The sequence below is a fragment of the Nomascus leucogenys genome, chromosome 4, assembly GCF_006542625.1.
Source record: "Nomascus leucogenys isolate Asia chromosome 4, Asia_NLE_v1, whole genome shotgun sequence".
NCBI classification, from domain to species: Eukaryota; Metazoa; Chordata; class Mammalia; order Primates; family Hylobatidae; genus Nomascus; species Nomascus leucogenys.
The window spans coordinates 120,759,906-120,785,626 of NC_044384.1; the positions used below are offsets into that span (position 1 = coordinate 120,759,906).

At 40.8% G+C, this 25,721-nt stretch overlaps 1 protein-coding gene across 2 annotated transcripts in view; it reads right to left on the reverse strand.

Moving 5' to 3' along the window:
• TGFBR2 (transforming growth factor beta receptor 2) overlaps window positions 1-25,721 on the reverse strand; it is an 87,310-nt gene that overhangs the window by 31,143 nt on the left and 30,446 nt on the right. For both annotated transcript variants that reach the window (XM_003256801.4, XM_003256802.4), the window contains 2 exons: window positions 17,863-18,031; window positions 12,337-12,527 (listed from right to left, as the gene is read on the reverse strand). In XM_003256801.4, the coding sequence (XP_003256849.1) occupies window positions 12,337-12,527; window positions 17,863-18,031 (360 nt within the window). The remainder of the gene's footprint in view (window positions 1-12,336; window positions 12,528-17,862; window positions 18,032-25,721) is intronic.

A 25,721-nucleotide genomic window follows, 5' to 3' on the forward strand; every position in this document is an offset into this window, starting at 1 on the left:
TACAAAAAATTTCTTAGTGGAATTGTTTGCAAAGCTCTGGTACAGTTGTATTCAGCACTAGCCAATGAGAAAATGGTCCATGATAATTTTCTAGTCAATTAACTGGTGGAGGAGTGTAGAATGAGATATGCTTCCCCATTCATCATCCTAGTAAAAAGCACACCAATTTAGGCAAACAATAAAAAGTCATTTCAATTAAACAACAAAAGGACAGTAAGCTCACTAGCAATGAAGGATTTAATTTAACTTCTAGCTATTGACAGCACTGTTTGACATTCTGGATATATTTTGAGAGTATTTTTTCCCCAAATGATGAAAGAAGTCTTCTCTCCAATCAATATGGTTGTTTTATTCCAACTGCACATATTTCAGAACAAAGCTATTCTCCACCTCTCCTATCCCATGGCACAGTCTCCTTTGTATTATTTCCTTCTTATCTCTCTCCCAGATGGAAAAGCCTTGCATATATTCTAATCCAGTATGATAACTTCTTTCTAGAATACCCATGAGAGGTAGAGGTAAAACCTCTGCTTGAAAATGTTATGGTAGAAGGACACCATTCCTTTGTTATCATTCCATAATCAAATCACAATATTTCTAACTGCAGATATATTGGGATAAAGTCTAAATATTGGGATATGTTTAAAATTATTCTTTACATTAAGTCAAATGTAGCCTCTGTGTACTTCTATTATAGGTCCTTCTGCTGTTCTCTAAAGTGAAAAGCAACAAAATGAATCCATTTTCTATGGGATGAGAACTATCAAACTCCTGCTGGATATTAAACTCATATCCCCTAAATCATTTCATTTTCAGGTTGAACAGCCATGTTTTCTTCGGTTACTTTTCAAGAGATATATTTATGAGACTCTAAAGTCTGACATATTTATCAGACCCTAAAATCAGCCTGCCCAGCATATAGCACCCAATAAATGCCAGGACCTTTTTTCTAAGGATAAAGTGATCTATCCACACTTGCTATTTAAGATTCTTCATCATGTGTTTTGATAGACACAGATATAATACTTGGAATATAATCTATGTAGCAAAGATTACAGCAGGACTCTCACCTCCTCTTCCACCGAGTGGAGTTTAAGGCTCTTGATGGCTTGTTCTTTCTGTTTTGTTTTGATTCTTTCAGCCAGATCATCCTGATTTCAGAATGACCTTAACTCACCTCTAAACCCTGGGGTCTTCATCACATGAGCAGATTCCCAGCCAGTGCTTTGACAAGTGCTCCTTTGCAACTGATTGTTTGAATCTATATGTCTGATTTTACATCTACCTGTCAAGTTTTAGAAAATTGGTCATTTCAGGTCATTAAAACCCTGATTCAGCCTTTGCTTTTTTAGGCATCCCTTCCACTGTGCTTTTCACCCTTTATCTTCCTCCTTAGGATATAGATTCCTGCTACTTCTCTTGCTCTGACTTTAAAAGGAGGGCAACCAACATTAGGAGGGTGCCTACAAGGTACCAGGCTTTGTCCAGGAAATGATGACACATCTGTCCCTCCACAAAGAGAGTTTCACACTTGATATATGTTCTTTGGAGCAAGATTTTTTTTTCATTTTCTTTTCTGTGTTATTACAGTCTTCTGACTACTAAAAGCTTAGGTTTTGTTAGGATCCCCGCACCTGCCTTGATTCTTTAATTCTTTTTCTGGCTGGCTGGCTGAATTACACCTTGTACTCTGTCTAGGGGCCCTCATATTCTCAGGAAACCTGAAAGCAAGGTACATTTCTTAAGTTATTTCAGGATGCTCTCCAACAGGGAGACCAGATCGCTTTGGAAGAGCATATTCATTATTCACAATACCTATTAGGTCACCAAAATACATCCTCTCTCTGGCTTTCCAGGTGAACCACAGGCTTCTGCAATTTCTTCCCACCTGAGTTTCTCACCTCCTAAAATCATTTAAACAGCCTCCCTGGTCCCTGCCTTGTCTCTGCCAAGGCACTGGCACCCAAACCTTGCCATCCAACCTTTTGGACACATTAATGTTTAAAATGTGCTTTCCTTTAATGTATAATTTAATCAGTTTTAAAAGCTAAGATGCCTATTGCCAGTGAGACCCTTGACCTTGTTCTAAAGCAATTGCTTGTAAATTGTTGTAGAAAACAAAATAATATTCCCTCTTAAAGAGTCTTGTTATTCCTCCATGGATGGGGTAAAACAGTTTGGTTTTTCTCCTCTTCTAACCTTCGAAGGCAGAATTTTGGCTCCTTCCTGTGGTAGTTGCCATTCGTTAATTTTTACCGTCCCTTTCCAGGTTATGGGGGGAACGTGATGAAAAATATAAAAAGATTTGGCAGAACAAACTGTCTTGAGTCCAGTGGTTCCCAATGTTGGCTGCATATTAAAATATCTTGAAGAATTAAAAAATAATTCCTGATACCAGGTCCCAGACCAATTAAGTCAGAAACTGCAGGAGTAAGACCCAGTTAATGAGTAGTTTTTAAAGCTCCTCAGGTGTTTCCAATGTGCAGCCAAGGCTAAGCATGACTACATCAGCCTGGTGGAAGAAATAGGTATTTTGAATAGGATGGGGCCTGGAAAATGAAAGACATGGAAATAATTTTAATGACTAAATTTCAGATAAATTGTTCTTGACATTGGAACCAACTGTACCCTCTAATTAGGTAACAAAAGGCATATATAATGTATATTTTTAAAAGTAGACAAGCAAATATAAATTATTTCTCTAAAAGTTAACTTTTTTTAAAAAAAGTATAATTTGTAATGGCAAAATTGATATTTTCCACAACAGGTAATATGCAGGAGCAATTTAGAATAAAAAAAGACTTTCCAAAGGCAAGTCATCCAGATGTCCAAATGGTGGTGAATACAGACTCTGGAGTATACGTGGGTGGAAATAAAAGTCAATTTCACAGTGGTTAGCTACCTCCCTGAGCCTTTTTTTCCCCTGGTGGGACACTGAGACACTTGCAAAGCAACAAAAGGTCTCAGTGGACCCTTCTTGCCATTACTCATGGGTATGGAGTTTATGGAACACATGGAGGCCGCAGTGGGAGAGACCTGAGGCTGCAGAGGAACCACCAGAATCTTGCTACAGCACCAGCAGTATGGGTCCGATTGCTTTCTTGGCCACTCATATCCAGTGGATGGAATTTGAGACAGCCTGTGTCCATACTGGATTCCACTCTGCTGATTCATACCAGAATGAGGTTCTAGAGTACAAATATTCACAACCAGAAACCACATCTGGCCTCAGTGCAGCTTTGTTTACTTTGCTACTTAGGAGAAAAAAAAACCTTGAAAAGCAAGTTGCTTTTGCCTTAATTCAGTTCAAATACATTCTAAGCTTCCTTCAACTGAGTTATAGTGTCCTCTGGCATGCAAAATGTTTATTATTTCCTTGGCCAGACATAGGGCCATATTGATGAATTCCAAGTGTGCTTTCTAACCAAGGCTGGTTCACAACCAAGGCTGGTTCACAACCAAAGGCTGCTTCAGCTCTGAGTCATCACCTCAAATAACTGATTTCTCTTCTCAGGAATGAGACTAGCAACTTTAATCCATAATTTTCTTCCTCTTCTAACAACTTTTCTCAACCATATTTCCACACTTATTTTTTCTTCTGCATTTAGACCAGAAAGTAAATCTGGTTTGTTTCTTTTGAAACAAAAATGCACAGCCAGAAAGCCAGCTATTTTGAGGCGTGAGTGCACAGTTCCAAGGCAGCATACCTAAAATCCCCCAGAGCTACCAAAACACCATTTACTCTTTTCATTTCTTACATGCAAGAACTAATCATTTCCCCAAGAAGCCAGCTCCCTGGTGTTGGAGCTGAACAAACACAAAATTAGATTTGGGAGAAAGAGGGCAGCATTTCTAAGACTTCCCTTACTCAGAAAGCAACGGAAGTCAACAAAATGCTCAAGGCATGTGATCAGTACACAGAGTGGGTTTGGTGGATGGCGTAAAGCGACGACATTAAGGACACAATGGGTACAGAGGGAACCAGCTGGCTGAGATGTTCTGCTAGCAAGTTAAACATAGACAGGAAACCGCGTGTCTGATACTGTAAAAAAATAATTTGTCTTCCTGCCAGAGTTAGGCTTGCAAACCAAAAAGGCTGTTTTCACTTAAAAGAAATGCTACAACAATGAGAGAGGAAGGAATGAAACTTTGTGGCTACAAGAAATCCTCTTCTCTGCCCCTCTCTCAACATCTCAGGTTAGAGGGCACACATCACCACACTAACTGCTAAAGCCTGTACATAGCTTGCGAGTCAGCAACGTGCACCACTGGGCGTACATCTTATGGTCTGCTTCCCTATTTAACCACATAGATTGAACTTTGAGTCAGAAGTGGTTTCTCAAGTCCTGGTTTCTAAGCTAGCAAGATATAATTGACTTGTTTACTTACAGTCCTATCCCATTCCCAAAAACAACAACAACAACAACAACAAAAACACAGTGAAAGAAGATAAAGTCAAGATAGGAGCTATAATTATGACAAATGGAATATAAATGTGAGAAAACAGGGTAAAAACTGGTAAGCAAGAGTGATATTAGTATACTTAATGTGTACGTACATATTTGCTAGAAGCATGATTCAGATTTGACTCTAAGCTTTTCTGGTAGCTAGCATTTGAGAGAGAAACACAAAAACCATGAATCTCTCTATCAGGGGTTGGCCTGGGCCCTGTTTTTGTAAGTGAAGTTGTCCTGGAACACAGCCACGTCCAATCACTTACACACTGTCTGTGGCTGCTACCATAGAAGAGTTGAGTAGCTGCGACAGAGACTCTGCCCTGCAAAGCTGAAAATATTTACTCTCTTGCCCTTTATCAAAGAAGTTTGCAGACCCCTGCTCGGTATGCTTCAAAGTGTCCATAAGATCAGAGGCAAACAGGTCCTCATGAGGAGAACACCTTTCTAAAACAGAGAGCCAAAATAAATGTCTCCTGGCTTCCTCATGAAGATAACAATACCATGCAGTGAACCGCATCCTCCACATTCTTTACAGTAAACATACCACTTTGATTCACAGGACTCCTTATAATGGAGAGCACCTCAATAGGACTCAGGTGGAGGAATTTTCAGGGAAGAGGAGAATATATGACGTTGGTACAAATCTCCTCACTCATCCGGCTAAAGCCAAAGATAAGAAATTTGAATCTAGTGGAACAGTAATAACTATTTACAGTCAAAATTCATTAAGTGCTCACTCTGTGCCAGGTGCTGTGCCAAGTTCTCTACATAAATAAATACATTTATCCTCAAAATAATCCTATTAAAAGTATTCATTATTTCTACTCCCATTTTTCAGAGAGGAAAACAAATAGTTTTCCCAAGAACCAAGAGCTTATACACGGCTGAGCTGGGATCTGAACACAGGTAATCAGCAGGGAAGCCATGCTGTCAGCCCTGCCCTCTGTTGTCTTCCCAACAGATGAGCATCTTACTGGCCATTGTTTATACACATCATTTCTCATGGACATGGAAACAGTGTCAGCCTGAGGTTGTGCTTCTTGCCAAGGACATGCTGAGTGATGGGTTTGGGCTGCTGTTTGGCAAACAGAACAGGTAGCCTCTTATGTAAGGTGTGCAGCCTCCCGTGGGTTAAGACTGATAAAAAAGCAAACACACCACCACCACGGGAATGTGGAAGGGTAAGGGTATTCTTTCTATAAGAGACAAGATTATCTGGTTCTTCTATGATTCTCCTATGGATAAAAAGTGAGGAACAAATTATGAGATCTTGGAAAATCCCAGCTCCTCTTTGGAGACCCATTTTTTTGTCATTAAAATGAAAAGTCTGGAGGAGCCAATTCACGGGTTTCACTTCATCATAAAAATGTAATGAGTCTATGAAACAAGACAACACACCTGAAAGTAGTTAGCACAGGTGCGCACATTCAGAGTAGGCTGCAATCCAAGGCAGTGATCATCACTGTGGTTGTTCTATGAGTTCCCACAGCCTAGGCCATGGGCTTGCCGCCACCTTGCCTACATTTCAATTGGAAAAGGGGTGGGACCCTGGTCCTGCAAACAAACTACTGAAAGTCTAGTACTTGGGTCCAATGCTATCCCTTTCCTACATGGCCCCAGTGCCTCTCATTTTCTAGAATAAGCAGTTCAGTTCTAAGTTAGCAGGAAAAGCAGGATGGCCAAGATCCAGTCATTTGGGAGCTGGAAGTGGTCCAGAGGCATGCCTCCCTTCATCCTCCTTGGCTTACCATCTTGTTTTCCATGTACCCACCTTCAGCAGATAATCTTAGCAAACAACCCAGGAATGAACTGATTCAGGCCAACTCTTCTTAGCACCACACTATTACTCTCCAAGGATTTCCAAGGCCACCAAACATCTCCTCCACAGATCAAATTCAAAACAGTATCTTGTACAATGCATCTTGAAAACATTCACAAATATCTTCTTGCTTTGGGAAATATTAAGGGACAGTCCCACAGATAAACTAATACAAATACAATACACTAACATGAACATGATCATAGAAACAAAAGAAATGCTTACTGAAAAGGTGTCTGATTTTCTCCACATTAAGATCCACACCAGAACAACGTTTGTGGAGTATATTTAAAAAATAAACTTTATTGTCACTGCTGAAAAAGACCCACATGCCACTGGAGAGTTCTGTTACACAAGCTGACTGAGTAAAGTATATTTAGCTCATTTCCAAATGACCAGGCTTTAGACCAGATTTATTCCTCATGGGCCCATTAGCTCAGGGAGTTACTAGCATGAAGTTAATAAGACCTCCATCTCTGGTTCCATCCCTACCTGGTGAGTTCACACCAGTGCTTCTCACACTTCAGTGTGCAAACAAATCACTGAGGGCCTTGTTAAAGGCAGATGCTGATGCAATAGGCCCCGGAGGACCCAAGGTTGTGCAGTTCTAATAAGCTCCCTGGTGATCCTGCTGCTGCTGGTCTAGATACTTTCAGTAGCAATGTTTTATACTATTCAGAAGAGGTATGTGTCTTGGTGTAGCGTGTTCTCCTTAATTAGAGGAAGAAGGAGCAAGAAAGGATACACCTACTGTGTGCCACCTACTGTGCTGGGCGCTCCCAAGCATCATCTCCTTAAATCCCACAACAACCCACAGGTACCATTTATCAGCACTACTTGGTCAATAATGGCGCAGTCATTCAAAGAGAAGGCCTTGTGGCCCAAAGCAAGCTTTCCATGGAAAAAATGAAGAGGGAATGAATCCCTTTGGCAAGTACAGAACTGCGATTACCCTAATCACTTATGTGAAAGGCACTTGTGAGTTGTTTCAGTTTTATTTAGCTGCTTCCTGCTGTGATTCTGAGTCAAAACAGGAACAACATGCCTAATTTGTAATATTATCCAACAATGCCAGGGATGTGGTTAGCTTTGATTAGAAATTCTAGACTCAGCATGCTCCCCTTGCCTCTGTGAAGGCATGTGGAGAAAAAGAGAAACTGGATGAAACAGGGATTAAAGCAGAGTGAGCCCCTCCAAAACCTTGTGGTGTGATATGTAGGTATCCGAATGCTCAGTTTATGCACCACAGTCAGCACTCAACTACAAAATCTCAGTGTTAGAACAGACCTAAGGCTACACAGGCCCGGTTTCCTGCATTCAGACAAGCACAAGTCACCAGCCCTCTATAAAAAGCCCAACTACTGCTAACAGCTAACAGACAGTGACATGTCAGGCAATGTTGCCAGCACTTTCTATGCACTAATCTACTCAATCCTCACAACACCTCCCACCCGCTTTGTATTTCCATTTTACAGATGAAGAGACTGAAGCATGGAGATGTCAAGTCACTGGCCCGACATAGCAGAGCTAATAAGCTGTAGAATAAGCCTTAAATCCAGGAGATCTGGCTCATTCTTGAGTATTACACTAGACTGTTTCACTCTTACCTAAACCAGCAGAAATCACCTCTTCGCTCAGTGTTCCACAAATTAAATGTCTCACTGCACTTGGAAACCATTTATGAAATGAATAAAACTGAGTTGTTGTGTTTGATTCTTACAGGTTCAGTGAGAGATCAATAACCATATCATGTCTTTGCAAAGTGGGGATGTCATTGGCAAGTAAACAACGTGGCTATTAGCTCAGGATTCCTTCCTCTCCTACCTCCTGTGCTGCTGCCTTCAGTACTGGTGCCCATCAGGTCTCATCTGACTGACAGCTGTCACCAGGCCATCCATCATGACCAATCCAAACAACTTCTCTTCTAATTGGAATTTTATATGTTGGTTAGTACAGGGATAGACTCTGATTTCCTTAGAATTCTACACAAAATGTTTTGGCAGGAGGGAATCTTCAGAGACTGGGAGGGAAGCATGAATGTGACAGAACAGTTGTGCAGTGCAGACCCCAGCCCCATTCTAGTTGTTTCTCGACTCCTGCCTGCCCTCGGTCACTGTACGGAGGCAGGGGAACTGGCGCTAGGCCCCACTGAGGGATTCCAGGGTTAAGGGTAGGTACCCAGTTCAGAGAAAAAAACAGCAAGGTTTCTTTAATTCTTTCATTCTAAAAACCATGATCTCAGTCCTCTGAGGAACGGGCATCTATGACACCAGTCTCTGATGTCAAGATGTTACTGTGTTCCTCTGCCTCTACAGACAACCAAGCCTCATTTACAACGACAACAAAAGGAACAAATGTTAAATCCCTGCACCATTTAGTCTAGATGTTTGAATTTGTCTAGCATTTGAATTTTTTATCATGTGCATATATTATGTTTGGAAACATATAGAGATATAAAGAGAAAGAAGGAAATAAAAAGAGGAAAAAAGGAAAGAATTAAAAAAGGAAAAAAAGGAAAACCTTCACAGGTTTTAGTGCCTTACATATCCCATTATAAATCCTAGCTTTGATACTTACTAATTGTTTGATCGTAGACAAAGTGTTAAATTTCTCTAAGCCTGGTTTTCTCATGCATAAATAGGGATACTAACAGTGCCCACTTGCATGGGGTGGCTATGAGATTAAATGAGGTCATATTTGGAAAGGGCTGAGCTCCCTGCACAGCGACAGTATGTTTTCTCTGAATATTAACTATCATTAATAGTAGCACTAGAAATAAAGATCCATACTTAAGATCTTGTGGCTCAACTTTTTTTTCTTACATATTAAAAAAGGTAGATGTACATAATTATCATCCATTGTGTAGCCGCAGATCAGGAACTTGCCAGCAAGAGTACGGTACTACTAATAATACAGCCACAATGCACTTCATAGCTTTTGCGTTCACCACCTTGTTGGACTTAGAGAAATCGACATTAAGAGTTTTCATTCTGGCCGGGTGCGGTGGCTCATGCCTGTAATCCCAGCACTTTGGGAGGCTGAGGCAGGTGGATCATTTGAGGTCAAGAGTTTGAGACCAGCCTGACCAACATGGTGAAACCCCGTCTCTACTAAAAACACAAAAATTAGTCGGGCATAGTGGCAGATGCCTGTAATCCCAGCTACTCGAGAGGCTGAGGCAGGAGAATTGCTTGAATCCAGGAGGCAGAGGTTGCAGTGAGCCGAGAGTGTGCTGCTGCACTCCAGCCTGGGTGACAGAGTGAGATTCTGTCTCAAAAAAAAAAAAAAAGTTTTCATTCCTCAATATAAAGAAGAGATGGTGGCAATAAGGGGAGAAACAGAATATAAAATGTTGCTCCTAATGTCTGCTGTTTTAGGTGGAAGAAATATCCCACCACACAGAAGAGAGATGGTTAAAAAGCAGACACCCCCTACCTCATGGAGCATTTTAGAAGACTCTGAAATCACTCAGACATTTGAGTCATCAGCTGTGAAAGGCTTCCTGTACTGTACAGTGAGAAATTGTCTTTATGCTTATTATCTCACTTCATAAGAAAGTCTGAGAATAAGTAAGAGGAAAAATATGAGGGATGCCCATGATGATCACTTGAGTTGAAATACTCTGAAAATGGAAGTCATTAATATCTGAAAGGCTCATAGCAAAATATAAAATGCATGATGTATTTTGACAAAGATATTCAATGATAAAATGTAGATCCAACTTGCAGGCCATTTATCAACTTTTGTCCTTTTGGAGGAAATAAACTTGTCTAATGTAGACAAGCCAGTATACAGAAGGAGAGAAAAGTTTCTTCAATGCTAGTAAACATGCCTGGGTATTCTACTATCAGAGATTAATTCCTTTGGCTTAGCCTAGGCCTTCTTTTAAAACTACTTGAAGAAAGCTGACCTGGTAAGTCAGAATATCAGGTGTTACCATGTTTCATGTGATTAAACTATTTAGATTTCCCCCCTAACTCAAATCACATAAAGAACATGAGGCCGAGCACAGTGGTTCATGCCTGTAATTCTAGCACTTTGGGAGGCCAAGGCAGGTCGTTCACCTGAGGTCAGGAGTTCGAGACCAGCCTGACCAACATGGTGAAACCCGTCTCTACTAAAAATACAAAGATTAGCTGGGTATGGTGGCACACTCCTGCAGTCCCACCTACTCAGGAGGCTGAGGCAGGAGGATCACTTGAACCTGGGAGGCAGAGGTTGCAGTGAGCCAAGATCGCGCCATTTTACTCCAGCATGGGCGACAGAGTGAGACTCCATCAAAAAAAACAAAAAACAAAAAAACAGAAAAGAAAAGGCAAGAAATGCATCATTTATAGGATGAGAACATAGGAAGGAAGAGTAATCTGGCAAGCGTTGCCCTGACAAGATGTGCATGCCTGCCTTCAGTTCACGGAGAAGTTGGCCTGGGGGATGTTGGACAGGAAGATAGGGAGAATGGCAGTAGGTGAAGGACACAGGAAGAGAACAAGCTGGATCTGCAGTGCTACTGAGCACCAAACACAAAACATGAGGACACATCCCTTCTCGCAGGTGGAATGCACATGGCCGCAGAGATAGGGTGTAGAGTCAGCACTTGTATTTCAAAAAGATTTTTTAATTAAATCAGACCTGTTGTTGACTAAACTAACTTTTACACTATCACATTGGTAAAATTAAAAGACTTATCCAACCCCGGTGTTGGAGAAGGTACACAGAAATCCATATGCTTACATCCTTTTCAGGAGGAGAATAGTTTAGTAGTGCTTATTCAAATTTAAAATACACATAATTCTAATCTAGAAATTTCACTTCTGGCAGTCTGCCTTGCAGAAATATTAGCACAAATGCATGAGATATTTTTACAAAGATATTCAATGTAGCATTAAGTGGAAAAACTGAAGACAATCCATCAACAGGGACATGATAAGATCCATCATGGGAGATAATATGAAATTCGAGACTAAATTAAAAGATGTACAGTATATCTACGTGTTCTATCTTGTTTAGAAGGAATTGTAAAAGTGGTTGGGTATAAAAAAGTGTTGCCAAATAATATTTATAGTATGATCAAATAGTTGCACTGAAAGATGGATGGGTGGATGGAAGGATGGACAGATGGATGAAAGGAGGGAAAGAGAAAGGAAGAGAGGGAGAGATTGGGAGAGAGGACAGAGTGGGAGATAATATGAATGAATGATAGAGACGTGTGCATCTAATACATTGTCAATACAGATGATCTGTTGCATTGGGTGTGAGGGGAGGAGGGACATGTACTTCCATTTTTAATTTTCACACACTGTTGGATTGTTTGAAATTTTAATGATGAGCATATACTACTTTTGTAATTAAAAACCACTGAATACTCTTCTTATTAAAAATTGAGGGAATAGTGTATGCTTTCCTTTCAAGCTGAGTAAACGCTGAACTTCAAAGATGGAGGCTAGTATCTAATCTACTCTTCTCCTGGCTCTAGGAGTAAACTTTGGCTTATTATTTCCTCTCTGTATTTCAATGTTTCTCTCAAATGGATCGATGACAAGTACCCTAAAGACAAATCCTGGGACTATGCACAAGAAACGACATCAGTTATAAAGAAAGTCCTCCTCTAAGATTAAACAACCCCATCCAAATCTTTAGAACAATGGTTACCAAATTTTAGCTGCACAGAATTACTGGGAGGGCTTGTTAAAATACAGATAGCTGGGATTTGCCACCTATGTTTCTGATTTAGTGGGGCCTGAGAATCTGCATTTATAACAGGTTCCCAGGTGATACTGATGCTGGCTGCTCAAGGGGCTGCACTTTTCTCACCACTGCTCTAGGTGAAAGAAACTATTTGTCAAACACAAATAATAATGTTTGCCCCAGTCAACCATATTTGATGAGAACCAGAACAAATTCTGCTACTCCCTAAGCCCCTCTTTCCACCAGCTGAATGGGCTCCTAATCTACTGTATGGAATCCACCACAGGAGGAATGTGCTCTATGACACTGCAGACCAAGGATGCAAAAAATTGGCACAGATCTCAGGTCCCACACCCTTAAGAGAAGAAAACTCACCTTCTGAGAAGATGATGTTGTCATTGCACTCATCAGAGCTACAGGAACACATGAAGAAAGTCTCACCAGGCTTTTTTTTTTCCTTCATAATGCACTTTGGAGAAGCAGCATCTTCCAGAATAAAGTCGTGGTAGGGGAGCTTGGGGTCATGGCAAACTGTCTCTAGTGTTATGTTCTCGTCATTCTTTCTCCTAGAGTGCAGAGATTCATTGGAAGTGAGGGGAGAGGGAGAGAGAGAAAGAGAATAAATGAATAATATGGCCTCCAGACAGAAAGGCAATCTGGAATACTTTTCCTTCATGAAGTTGTTCCTAACAACGGCAGCTGGTTCCTGTTCTCCAGCATTCACAGGCTGTCCTACAGTCTCCTATGCTTTTCTACTTTTTTCTGTTTTTCCTTTGTTTATTCTTGGAACCCATTTGTGATTATAAACATCACCTGGAGCAGACAGCGTTCCATGGAGGCAGTCCTGGTGGAGAATTTTACATATTGAAGTCTTAATTAAATCATTAAAGGGGAAGACACAGAAAAAAAGAACATTCCTAGGTACTCAGGATAATTTTAAATCTTCTATCCTAATGCAAACCTCACATCACACCCCTAGTTTAACTGGCAAAATCTGTCCTGTCTAGCTATACTGTTTTCAAAGAGCATGCCTGGGGAAATAGTCACAGTTTCTCTTTTTTTGTTTGCTGGGCCCCAGAGCATTGCGTGTAAAGGGTATACTCCTTGTCAACAGCTGGTTCTGCCGAGAAAAACGGGAAGAAACATCCCAGATAAAGAACTACAGTCTTTCCCAAATTACAGAAAGGAGCAATTCAGAAAAAACAAACAAACAAACAAAACAAATAAAAGAAATGGAAAAGGATGTCAGGGTGTTCTTCATTTACAGTTCGATGAAATATTTTATGCTGTCATAAACTAACTACTTTTACACTTAGTATCCCTTCATAGCACATATTTGAAGACTAATTTAGCCCAGGGCTCAGAGAATTTCTCACATAGCATTTTCCTTTGGCCCTAGGAAATGCTCAGTTGGCTGTCAGTGTACATTAGATTTTTAAACAACATGATTAATGCCCACTATTATAATTGAACAAAAGAACACTTTGGCTGTCTTGGAAAAGGGCATCACCTCTCTATCTACCTCCCTCTGCTCCCTCATGAACATACTATCTTGGATGACTGTCCAACAAGGTTAGTCTGACATCCTCCCTTTCACCTCTGTCCTTTTTAGATGCAAAATACCTGTTGTCTTGAATCCCGTTCTCTCTGTCTAGAGAGGGAGCAGAAGGAAGGGCTAATTTGGTCCAGTCAGTTTTACTAGAGTAATCTTCTATGAAGATTCTGAGTGCACACATGAGCCAATGCATGCATGTACTCACTCACCAATTTTCCCCTAATCCTCCCTGCCCCATGCACAAAGGCTCACTGCTCACAGCAAGGAAAATGGAAGGCAGGCTAGAAGCAAGAAGCTGCTAAGACACAGCTTGCACCTGTAAAAGATGTGAGGCCATCCCCATGAGAGAAAGAGCAACTTTGACCAATACCTTTTTAGTGCTTAAATCAAGGACACTAAAGGACAATATGTTGACAAAGGGATAAGGGCAAGGATATGGGTTAGGACAGCCCAGGCAGGAATGGTGCCAGTGTTGACATCCATGCAGCCCAGAGTTGACTCCAGTGGAGGTCCATGTGTCTGCTTGTGAAGGGGCTCAAGGGTTCTTAAACTAGAATTCTGAAAGACACAAGAGGAGCAAGGCTTTGCTAAGTTGGTCCCTGCTGTGATAGAAAGAGTGACAAGCAGAATAATTGGCTGAGGGTAGCTATCAGGACACCAAATGAAACTAAATGAAAGTTGGCATGATCATACAACAAATGATGTATATTTGGAAATCTACCCATCTTTAACCCCAAAGCTACTGGGCAGTCTTCAAGTCAGCTGTAGTCATGGAACAAGAACACCTTCCTCCCTGCCCCCACAGTTTTGTGTGTGTGTGTGTGTGTGTGTGTGTGTGTGTGTGTGTGTAGGTTGTTTTTGGTTTTGGTAATAAAATGAAGGTATGCTGTACCCACGGAAAGGCACGGTCTCTCTTCCTTGTGACGCTTATAGAGGCCAAAGAAGGAACTGTGAGCCATGAAAGAAAGCTGCTCTATAATTATTGGACAGCTCTTCCAGAGCCTCTGGTTTTCTACCTCTTAGCTACTTAGAGAACTAAAATCACAGAGAGAAAACAACTCTAATACTTGAGACCTGGTGAAGCCCTTAACTGCTTTCTCCACTCACTCCTGTAATAGCCAGGCACAGCTAACTTTTCAAACCCTTTTTGGATACAGCTGTGCATAGGAAAGGTAAATACAAAGAAGTAAATATGGACTTCTTTTTTTGTCCTGCAACATTTGCTCTGAGCCACTGAAGAGGTTGTCAATTTCCACTGAAAGAAGAACCAACATGATAAAATTAATTTTGGAGGCTGGGCGCAGTGGCTCATGCCTGTAATCCAAGCACTTTCGGAGGCCGAGGCAGGCGGATCACAAGGTCAGGAGTTCGAGACCAGCCTGGCCAACATAGTGAAACCCCATCTCTACTAAAAATACAAAAAATTAGCCAGGTGATGGTGGGGTGCACCTATAATCCCAGCTACTCGGGAAGCTGAAGCAGGAGAATCGCATGAACCTGGGAGGCGGAGGTTTCAATGAGCCAAGATCATGCCATTGCACTCCAGCCTGGGCAACAGTGGGAGACTCTCCCTCAATTTAAAAATAATAATAATAATAATTTTGGTTATAAAATATTTCTATCCTTGGAGATAGCTTAAGCATTTTACATGGAATGGGCACACAACTGACATTAGTTAAATGAATGAATGAATGAATGAAAAAACACTAAAATTGATAAAAAAACAACAACACTGAAATCTACAATCATAGTAGAGCCTTTCAGTTTCCACATTGGCCATTTTTACAATAGACTCCTGTCTTAGTTTAGGTTTCCTGGAAACAGACCTTGAGGCTGTGAGAATTCTGTGCAGGAGGTTTTTGGAGATGCATCTGTAAGGGACTAACGGCAGCAGTATTGCACAGAAGGAAAAAGCTAAACCATAATGCAGGTTGCAGCAAAGGCCTCGGTGAATGTCTTGGAAACTCAGAAAATGGGATGGTCCTTCAAAGATGTCCCACATTATGGCAAAATAACCAGGAATTTCTTTCTCTGCATCAATTAGCCATGGGATGATGGCTACCCATGAAAAGTGTCCAACGTGAATGAGGCAGCTCCCATCACTGGAGGGAAGGCTCAGCAGTGATCCTTCAACAGCCAACACTCCCAGGGAATGAGTGCCTTGGTCATGAAGGAGGATCAAGGAGGGCACCACAGCATACCCTATACTTCCCCTTCTCATTATCAACACCCCCGGCTTCACAGGAGAATTTTCTTTGGCCAACACAGGTCAAAATAATGTTCATTGTATTTACCCTTTATAGCTGGGACACAGAAAAGACAGCCTACTCTCTTCGACATGCTCACATTTTTTTGAGGCTAGCAAAGCCTCTGTTCTAGAGAGACTTGATTCACATTCAATGATTTAGGCTTGTATTACTGGTCAGGAAAACAAAAATCTTAATTAAAAGAGCCTTTCTCGGTAGCAAAAGCAAGCGTTCACACCACCATAGATATTTAAGAAACCACGGAAGGAAGCTTTGAGGCCATCTAGACTGGTGTCTCAATCTTTCCTGCATTCTATTTGACATATGGTCATCCAGCCTCTCCTGAACTTCACTTGGTGCTTACAGAAAAGGAAGCCTGTTCTGCTGTTGGGAAACCATGATTGTGAAAATGTCCAAACTTACGCTGAGCACAAGTCTGCCTGCTTGCAAATGTTACAGATCCTCCCTCTACCCTTCAGAGTTATGAGGAATATGTTTATTATATTTTCTACCTGAGAGCCTTTCAACTTCTTCAGCAGAACCCACGATCTCTCTTCACTGTACTAACCATGTCTAATTGCCCAGGCCATTCCTCAGACAGCATGATTTCTAGGCCTCTAACCACACTGGTCCCTCTCCTCTGAACACATTCTTTGTCCAAATCCTTTCTTTGAAAGCGTTACCTAGAAGTGGACATGGACAGGTATCACATCACGTTGGCAAGTAAGTCATGACAAGTCTTTGCTGTTAACATTCCTTCAGTTCTTAAGAAACCAGTTCATCCTCTGGTATGTACAGAAGTTTCTAAGGTTTCCAGATCTATCATCAAGGCTAGCTTTACATGGTCTAGGGGTCTCAAATGACTCATTCCCAAAAAAGGGGGAGAGATATTTGGGTTTATATTCTTGTTTGTCAACTAGCCAGGAGCCACATAAGTTACTTTTTTAAAAATGGCCAACAAATTAAAAACATCAGAATAAGTCTGCAAAATGTCCTATCTCATTAATGAATTTATGTACTTTTGTAAAATTACAACTCTTCTAAAGATCAAGGTTGTTTATTTCTTGTTCATGCTCACAATCTATAACCATGAATTAATCAAATGATTCATGAGTTTCCACTGTGTATGTATAATTATTATTTGAGATGTGTGTATGAGTTGGAGGGAGTGAGACAGAGAGAGAGAGAGAGAGGAGAAAATGTGATCTGATAAAACTATATAGTTCTAGTTGGACACAGTGGCTCATGCCTGTAATCCCAGCACTTTGGGAAGCAGAGGCGAGTGGATCACCTGAGGTCGGGAGTTGGAGACCAGCCTGGCCAACATGGTGAAACCCCGTCTCTACTAAAAATACAAAACTTAGCCAGGTGTGGTAGCAGGCACCTGTAATCCCAGCTACTCGAAAGGCTGAGGCAAGAGCATCGCTTGAACCTGGGAGGTGGAGGTTGCGGTGAGCCAAGATTGTGCCATTGCACTCCAGCCTGAATGACAAAGCAAGACTCCATCTCAAAAAAAAAAAAAGAAATATGTAGTTCTGAGCCAAGAGAAAGAAGTCATATCTAGCCCAATGGTTATATGAATGATATAACCAGGATTTCTGACTAAAAAAATAGGTTGTTTTTGTGGTTCTCCAAGTAGATTCCCCATTTTTGGCTGGTAGTTTTCTTTTCCAACAGCCAACCTTTCATCACCTCTTCTTCCGGACCTGAGACTGCCTCAGGAGAACAAAGCTCCTGGTCTCACTATGGGGTGCTGAGGAGGTGTCGGTTAAATGACTACTAAGTGGCAAATCCCTCTTCTTGATACAAGAAAGAGTTTGCAGATTTATTATATATTAAAGATCATTTTATGATCTTTATGTTTATCATGATCATTTTATGATCATGATACGTTTATACACCCACATAAACGTACACATACTTGCAGAGAACACCCCTAGAAACTACATTTAATAATCGAAAGAGCGATGGTCTAAGGGAAAGGGAAATGGAACAGATGTTTACATTTAGGGGACAGAGATACACTGACTGTGTGTACTATGAGAATACATGATGTAAAAGGGGGAAAAGAAAGAATAACTTCTTAAAAGTCTTGCTTACCATACAGCCACACAGACTTCCTGTGGCTTCTCACAGATGGAGGTGATGCTGCAGTTGCTCATGCAGGATTTCTGGTTGTCACAGGTGGAAAATCTCACATCACAAAATTTACACAGTTGTGGAAACTTGACTGCACCATTGTTGTCAGTGACCATCATGTCATTATTAACTGAGGAGAGAGAAAGACATATTAAATGATTATCCAACTGCCAGGTAGCCTGCCAATGAATTTCTGAAGATGTTATGCAATTTCAAATGAACTTGATGTCATGAGAATGAATCTGAAGAAAGTCAAAATAATTCCTTCACATCAGATTAGAATTCCCTCATGTATGCAATTTGCAATAAAATCCATTGCACAGTGGTGAGGGGTGGTGAGGGGTTGGGGTGGTTGAGTAGCCACTTGCTTTTGTCAATGGTTGTCATAAGGCCCACTTTCTACAAAAATCTTATCATTCAATAAAGAAACCTAGATGGGCCCACTGTATAGTACGGAGTGCTAGGCCCACAAATAAAAGTACCCTTAAGGAAATTGTAGTTTAGCTGGGTGAATAAGACAGGAAACAGACCAAGTCAGGGTGACCCAAAATAGAGGGCAGCACAGAGGATGTGGGAGCCAGGCGAGCATCACCGCCCAGCTGGGCAGGGAGGCTATAACCTTACAGAAGTGCCACACAAAAGGAGGAACTGTTGGTGGAGGCACAACACTTTGCAGCCATTTTCCTGACCTACTCCTGAAAGAGCTATAAGGGTCTTCTTTTCAAGGAACTAGTTCTACTGACCTCTCTCTGTGTATGAGGCAAATCGATTGATTAACCAGCACTTACTGAGTGCCTCCGAGACACAATCCCAAGCATTGGTGAGGCACTGGAGTTATGACTGCAGCAAATAAAAGCTGAATCCACCTCAGGATCTGCCTTCTGTACCTCTCCCTTACCACCGCCATCACCAACCTCCTGCCCCTTTCTGGGAAGAAGCCAAGTTCATTCCCTCCTCAGGCCTTTCACTTGCTATTATCTTTGTTTAGCTTCCTGTCACTTTTCTGGTCTCTGATCAAATGCCACCTCTTCATCCTACAGCAACTCTGTTTTATTGTCTGCACGAACTATCTGCATTGCATACTTGCTAATAATCTATTCACAAAAATGTAAGCTCCATGAGACCTTCTCCACCTCATTTACCTACTATATCTCCAGTGCCAAGAAGAGAACCTGTCACATAGCAGGTATACAAAAATGTTTATTGGATAAATGAGTGAACACAGGATGAATACAAGGAGTCCATGTTTGGCCCTTGATGCCATGTAGGATAGGATACAGAACTTCTTCACTCAGATTAGAGAGGAATGTGATTATAAATGTGATATTCATTCACATTTATTCAATAAAACATGGAAGACAGACTATTCTTTGCAAAATACATGCTGCAAATTAGGGGCAGTTTAAATAAAGGTGTAACACCCCATTCCCCATTTTCTTCCTCAATGAGATGGTGATGATGTTTAAGACATGAGTTTGGACAGTCAGCGAAGTATGACAAGGCTACTAGGCACTCAACCAGCAAACATGAATTAATACGTACATGCTAGACTAAGAAACATTAAACACTTAGACCACATGGGGTGCTGGAGGAGTTGCTGGGCCATAGAAAGTTGTGAGGTACTTTTCCAAGGCATAACCCTTAGAAAGGCCTAAGCAAAGCCTCGTGTTCCCTCTGTTCTTGCCTAGAGAGGAACACTTTCAATGCCTTTCCACAGTCACTCTCTGCCCTGTGAATTTTAGGTTTCTGTCATAGATACTTTGCCCTGCAACTGTCTTTATAGCTTGGGCATAGCACCTGTTTCCTGGGTCTCTAAAAATACAAACATATATAAATTTAAGATTTGCTTTCTTGTGGTAACAGTAAATATAGAAGAAAAAAATAAAGCTATTCATCCCTGTCAGGCCTCAAGTTCATTTCAGGAAGTTTATTTTTAGGTAACAAGCTATTTTGAAATTCTCAGTGTCTCCCAGACCAAGAGCTCTATACTTAGCTAAAAATATAGGCAGAAATACTCTCTGAACTGTGTGTGAAATTTGGGAGAAACACAACAATGAATATGTATTTTTTTCTAACATGTTTATACTTGGATCAATTTTTGAAACAACTAATAACGCTTTAGGTTTCTTTAACATTGTTAAAGCAAAAAAAAAGTGAAACCACATTTTGTTTATTTCATACATACGTATTTTTTGTATAGAGTATGTTTTGGACAAACATCTATTTGCTGATTAGGAAGGTTTGTTGTTTGTAAATATAAAATCAAATTTCCATGACTTGAAATTCAGCCTTCCAACATTTTAGAATTTTAGCTTAGACTGGTGGCTATCAACTTGGAGAGCATGTTGAAATCCATCACCTAAGGAAATTTAAAAAATACTGAAGGGGTCCCACTCCCAGATAGTCTGATTTAATTTTTCTGGAAGATAACTGAGGCATCAGGATTTTTAGAAGCTGGCCAGATGATTCTAATGTGGAACCAAGGTTGAGAACCCTGGCCTATAATTAGTTGGAAAAAAACACAATAAGCAGAAAACAAAACAGCAACCCCCCCAACCCCACCCCACCACCACAAACACGTATACAACTTATGCTGCTGAGGGGACAGCACCTGGATAAAGCTGGAATTAGTTCCCTTGCGAAAAACATGCACCTAAGGAGAGGTGATTAGCTCTTTCACACCTCAGATAGAAATTCTTCTCTGTGCTGGCCAGTCCTTTTCTAGCAAAACCTTGGAAACATGAGAATAGTGACAGGAGTGAGCAGTGATAGATAAGACAGAAATGAAAACAGATGAGATGGGTGCTGGGAGCAGTGGTGGCCACAGATGTGTTGACAAATACAAGTGGTTTAAGTCTGATGCTTGCAGAACACAATCAACAGGGAAGAGAAAAAAGGACCATTAAAAGAAAGGGAGAGAAAGGGAAGAAGGATGGAGGGAGAGAGAGAGGAAGGAAGGAAGGGAGGAAGGGAAAGAAAGAGGGAGGGGGGAGAGAGAAAGAGAGAGAGAGAAGGTCCACCAATTTGCACAGCTCCAGGCACACCACTGTAATGGGGCCCCTGGAGAGATACAATACATGTTACTTTATGGGTAGACCCAACGAGAGAAAGCCTTTCCATTGAATTTTGAAGAAAAGCCAAACAAGCAACCATACTGCATACAGACACAGGCATATGGTGGGAAGAGCAGTGTACAATAAGAATTTGCACATGCTGAGCACCCACTGTATATGAGGAAAGTTGCCTAAGATACAGCATATTACTTCACAAGAATCCAGCCAGGGATGCCACATTTTTCTCCTTGTTACAGCAGAAGTTACCAAAAGCTACCACTGCTACAGCTTAACCAGAATTTTTTTTCAAAAGTCTGTATGCAGGACATGTTCACCACCAGCCAGCGACTCCCTATTAGTTGACCCTAGGAGGCTCCCCAGCTTAACAATTCCAGGTAGCCCTTGAGGTCATATACATTCCAACCTTTGTTTTAAACCAGTATTCTTTTCCTCTATATGATATAGGTCCTCAGGTCCTTTTATGCATACCATATGTACTGGTGGACTAGGTAGTTAAGTTCAGAGGGCAAAGCTACCCTAAACCTTTGCTGGGGTCACCTAAGCTTGATAAAAGCCTTACGAACACACTTTGGAGTGGGGGAAAGGGGAAAAGAAACAAATACAAAATTTGTAGGTCATCTGAGAAGGTTCGCAGATTCTCTGAGGCCCATAAGATCCAGTTAAGGCATCCCATGCCAACCCCAGAATCCTCAAGAGTCACTAATAACATGCTCAGTGGTATACTGCTGGTCAGAGTGGGATGAGGGCCAGTGGGAGGGAAGGGTAACAGTCATTTGCTGTATGGGACATTGCATCTGTGCACTCCAAACCACAGGAAAAGATGTTACCAGTCACGACCTCAGATATCAAACAACATCTCCTTATGTTTAATACATGATGTTTAAAAAGCCAAAGGAATGGGAAGGAAAGTAAGTGCATACATGTGCATAGCTAGGAATAAAGATACTCCTCTAAACAATGATACAAAACCCACCTAATTAACCCTATAGCAAACCCTAATCCAACTTCAACATTACTTTTAATCCAGGTTGTTAAATTAGTCCAAGTCTCTCTAGTTAAGATATTCTCATATTAAGGCAGTATATAGTCAGCCTTCTGTATCTGTGGGTTCCACATCTGCAGTTTCAATCAACCGTGGATGGAAAATATTTTTTTAAAAAAATAGATGGCTGTGGCTGTACTGAATATGTACAGACTTTTTTTCTTATCATTATTCCCTAAGCAACACAATATAACAACTATTTACATAGAATTTACATTGTATTATGTATAAGTAATCTAGAGATGATTTAAAGGATATTGGAGGATGTGTGTAGGTTATATGTAAATATTACACAATTTTATATAAGGGAGTTAAACATCTGTAGATTTTGGTCTCCTCAAGGAGTCCTGGAACCAACCCCCCATGGGTACCGAGAGATGACTGTACTTCGATTCCTATGGACTCTCTGTGAGCAGCTAACCATCTTTAGAGAATTTTCTACCCCTAACAGGCAAATTCGTTATTCATAAAGTTCTCCAGAAAGAAGTTCCAATAAGAATCTCTGTCACCTAGAAAGCCATCCACTAAAGGAAGTGAACATGGGTAGCATCTCTCAGCATATGATAGTATCACATGGCCCATAATATTTCACTTCTCTTCAAATAAGCCCATGAGTAATATCAAAACCTTCACTCTAGGTCATACCACCTTCCCCATTTTATCTCACATTTTCCCCACACTCACTGCCTACAGACAGAGGTTCCAGGTCTTGAGAATATGAATTGACTGCTTAGCTGTGTCTATTTCTGGAACTGCTCTATTGTCTTTGAGGGTCAGATGAGTAGCCTAATAAGATTTAGGCTTATTTCAGATAAATAGTAGAAATTCTGAATATGACCTCAGTCCAAATCTTTGAAATAGTGTCTATTATTAGCTGAACCATTAGGTAAAATCTCAAGGTTTAACAATAATCATAAACACTTGTCAGAAATGCATTCATTTATTGAATTCATGCATTCGTGTATCACTGAATTCATGTATCTACCTACTGTTGTTTTCTGGAATGTTTTTTTGTGGGGGGAAACTTAGAAATTTATTTGTTCTACAAACACCTGTCGATGTCTTGATTAGTGTTATATATTCATAGTAAGACCACTGAAATGGACACAATTAAATAACATCTCAAAGAATAATCCATGGAAACTGGTGAATAGAATTTACTGTTTTAGAGTACTGCTTCTCAAATATTAATACACAAGTACTTTGGGAATATTTTTAACCTGCAGGTGTACCATAGTGGTATTGCCAGTGGGCTGGCAAGTCTGAAATTTATAGGGCAGACTGGCAGCCTGGGAACTCAGGCAGAAATCAATGCTGCAGTTTTGAGGCAGTATTTTTTCTTTGGGAAACCTCAGCTTTTGCTCTTAAGGCTGTTCAATTGATTGGATGAGGCCCACTCACATTATAGAGAGTAATTTCTTTTACTTAAAGTCAAATGATTTTAGCTGTTAATCACATCTACAACATACCTTCACAGCAACAATGAGATTAGTGGGTACCAGAACCTAGCCAAGTACACACAAAACTGACCTTACACATAGGAAGGGAGCTGCCACCCCAGGTGATGCCGTGCTGCCAGCCCACCTTATGTTGAGTGGGAAGGCTGTGGAGAACCCAGTTTTTAATCATTGTTTCCCTTTCTCCAGTCATTTTGGAGTTAGTGAAATTAAATACCTATTCTTCACCTTTTTACAGGCATTTCTCATCTTCCAGTTCTTTCCATATGCTTTTCTCTTGAGCCTGACCTCTTAAATGATTGCAAACCCAGAGGCCCTGATCACCATATGGGCCCAGAATTGAAAGACATGTTCTCTGAAAGGAGGTTTTTAATTGCCTGCAGCATTTCCGAGTCAGATACTGAGGCAGCCATCTGGCAGAAAGCCGCTGTGGCCTGTGATGCTGGCAACAGCAGCTCCGACCCTTGAGACAAGGTGGGACAAGGCTATTGGCCAGTCACAGACTTCCTACCACCCAGAACAAAGAAGAAAGTCAAGCAATCTGAGAGGATTCCCTGTATAATTCTTCAGGAAAGACATCCCCAAGCCAATCAGATACCTTGGCCAATTACTACAACCAACCAACCAACCAAATAAACACCTTGTGATTAAACCAAAGATAGGAACATTTTAGGAATGTTTCTTTTTGCTGAAAATCTATTGCACACTCTAATTGGAACTTCTAATATAATACCTTCTTTTTAGTTTTTAAAAATGTGTTCGAACCCTAATGCTTTATCTAATTATACCTTGAGAGAAGAGAGGTGTGGGGCTTTCCTTCAACTGACAGTCCACATGGTCTCTGGGGTACCAAGGTCAATACTAGAGAAACCATCATTTAGCTAACAGGGAGACTATGGCGTGTGCAGGAAGAAAACAGAGACAAGTGACCTGAAGGCATCAATTCTCCTTCTTATGCAAATATTTTTGTAGTAATAATACTTTAAAACCTTTCAGAGATGACAAAGTGAATACTCTAAAATCTCTGTGAAATGACAATGCCTTATAATTCTTGCTTTTAAATAGTAAGTACTCAACAAGTGCCAGAAGAATTAATGCCATTTAAAATCATTATCAATGCTTATTGGAAACAAATATCATCTCATATGAGTTCTCTATATTGTGTTAAAATGCTGCTTTAAATATTACTTCCTGACCATGCCACCAGAGAATAAGCTCTAAAAGTGAAGCATATCAACCTCATTGCTAACAAGAGAAATGCAGATTAAAAATGCATACCATATTTCACCTAACTCATATTGAAAAAGATCAATGAGTCAGATAACACAGTGAGCTGGGTAAAGTATGGGGAAACAAACATTCTCATAATGCTGGGGTGTAAATTGGTATAACATCTCAGGAGTACATGTTATTGATATCAATCAACACTGCAAATGCAAATAGCTTTTTGTCTAGCACTGTCACTTCAAAAAATTTATGATATTCATTGATAAATTCACTGCAGTGTTGTTTGTAAGGACAAACAGATTTTTTTTTTAACCACTCATCAAGAGAAGACTAGTAAAATAAATTAGACAAATCCAAACAAGGAATACGACGCAATGACTAAAAAGCAGGGGGCAGCTCCATGTGGCTATCTTTATAAGTGTTGAAGCCCAGGCTATAGCATTCAAGAAAAAAAGCAAGGTAGAGACCAATGTATAGAGTTACTTGGGCTGGGTGTCTTCTATTGCCCTTAGAGATCAGTTCTCCACCCTTGGTCACCAGACTGTCTGCCCCAGGAGGCTCATCTTTATGGACTACATCAACCAGCTCTCTTGTCCTCAAGCTTCCATTAAGTTTGGCCAATGGGGAGACCCAGCGGTATCTAAGGGAAGCAATGAGGAGCACATTTAGGGTATCTGTACTCTGGCTCCCTCTGTGGAATTTTTTCCAGCTGGCTGAGTCCCTCACTTGGAGGTCACAGGTTCTCTTGAGGAGGTCATTTCCAAGATTTACTTCTTCCCTCTCCTTGCCCCTTTGGGCCTAGCAAGTCAACATAGCAATTACTAGTCCCAAGTATCTGCACTATGGTTTCTCCCCTTTTGTGGTGGTTTCCCTTGACTCTGTCCATACCTTTGTAAGTACTTCTTTTACTAAACTCTCCTTAAATCTCCCTAATTTGAGGGTGCCATCTGCTTGCAACTGGAACCCTGGTTGACACACCACCATTTCTGTTTTGTTGTTATTGCTTTTATTGTTTTTTCT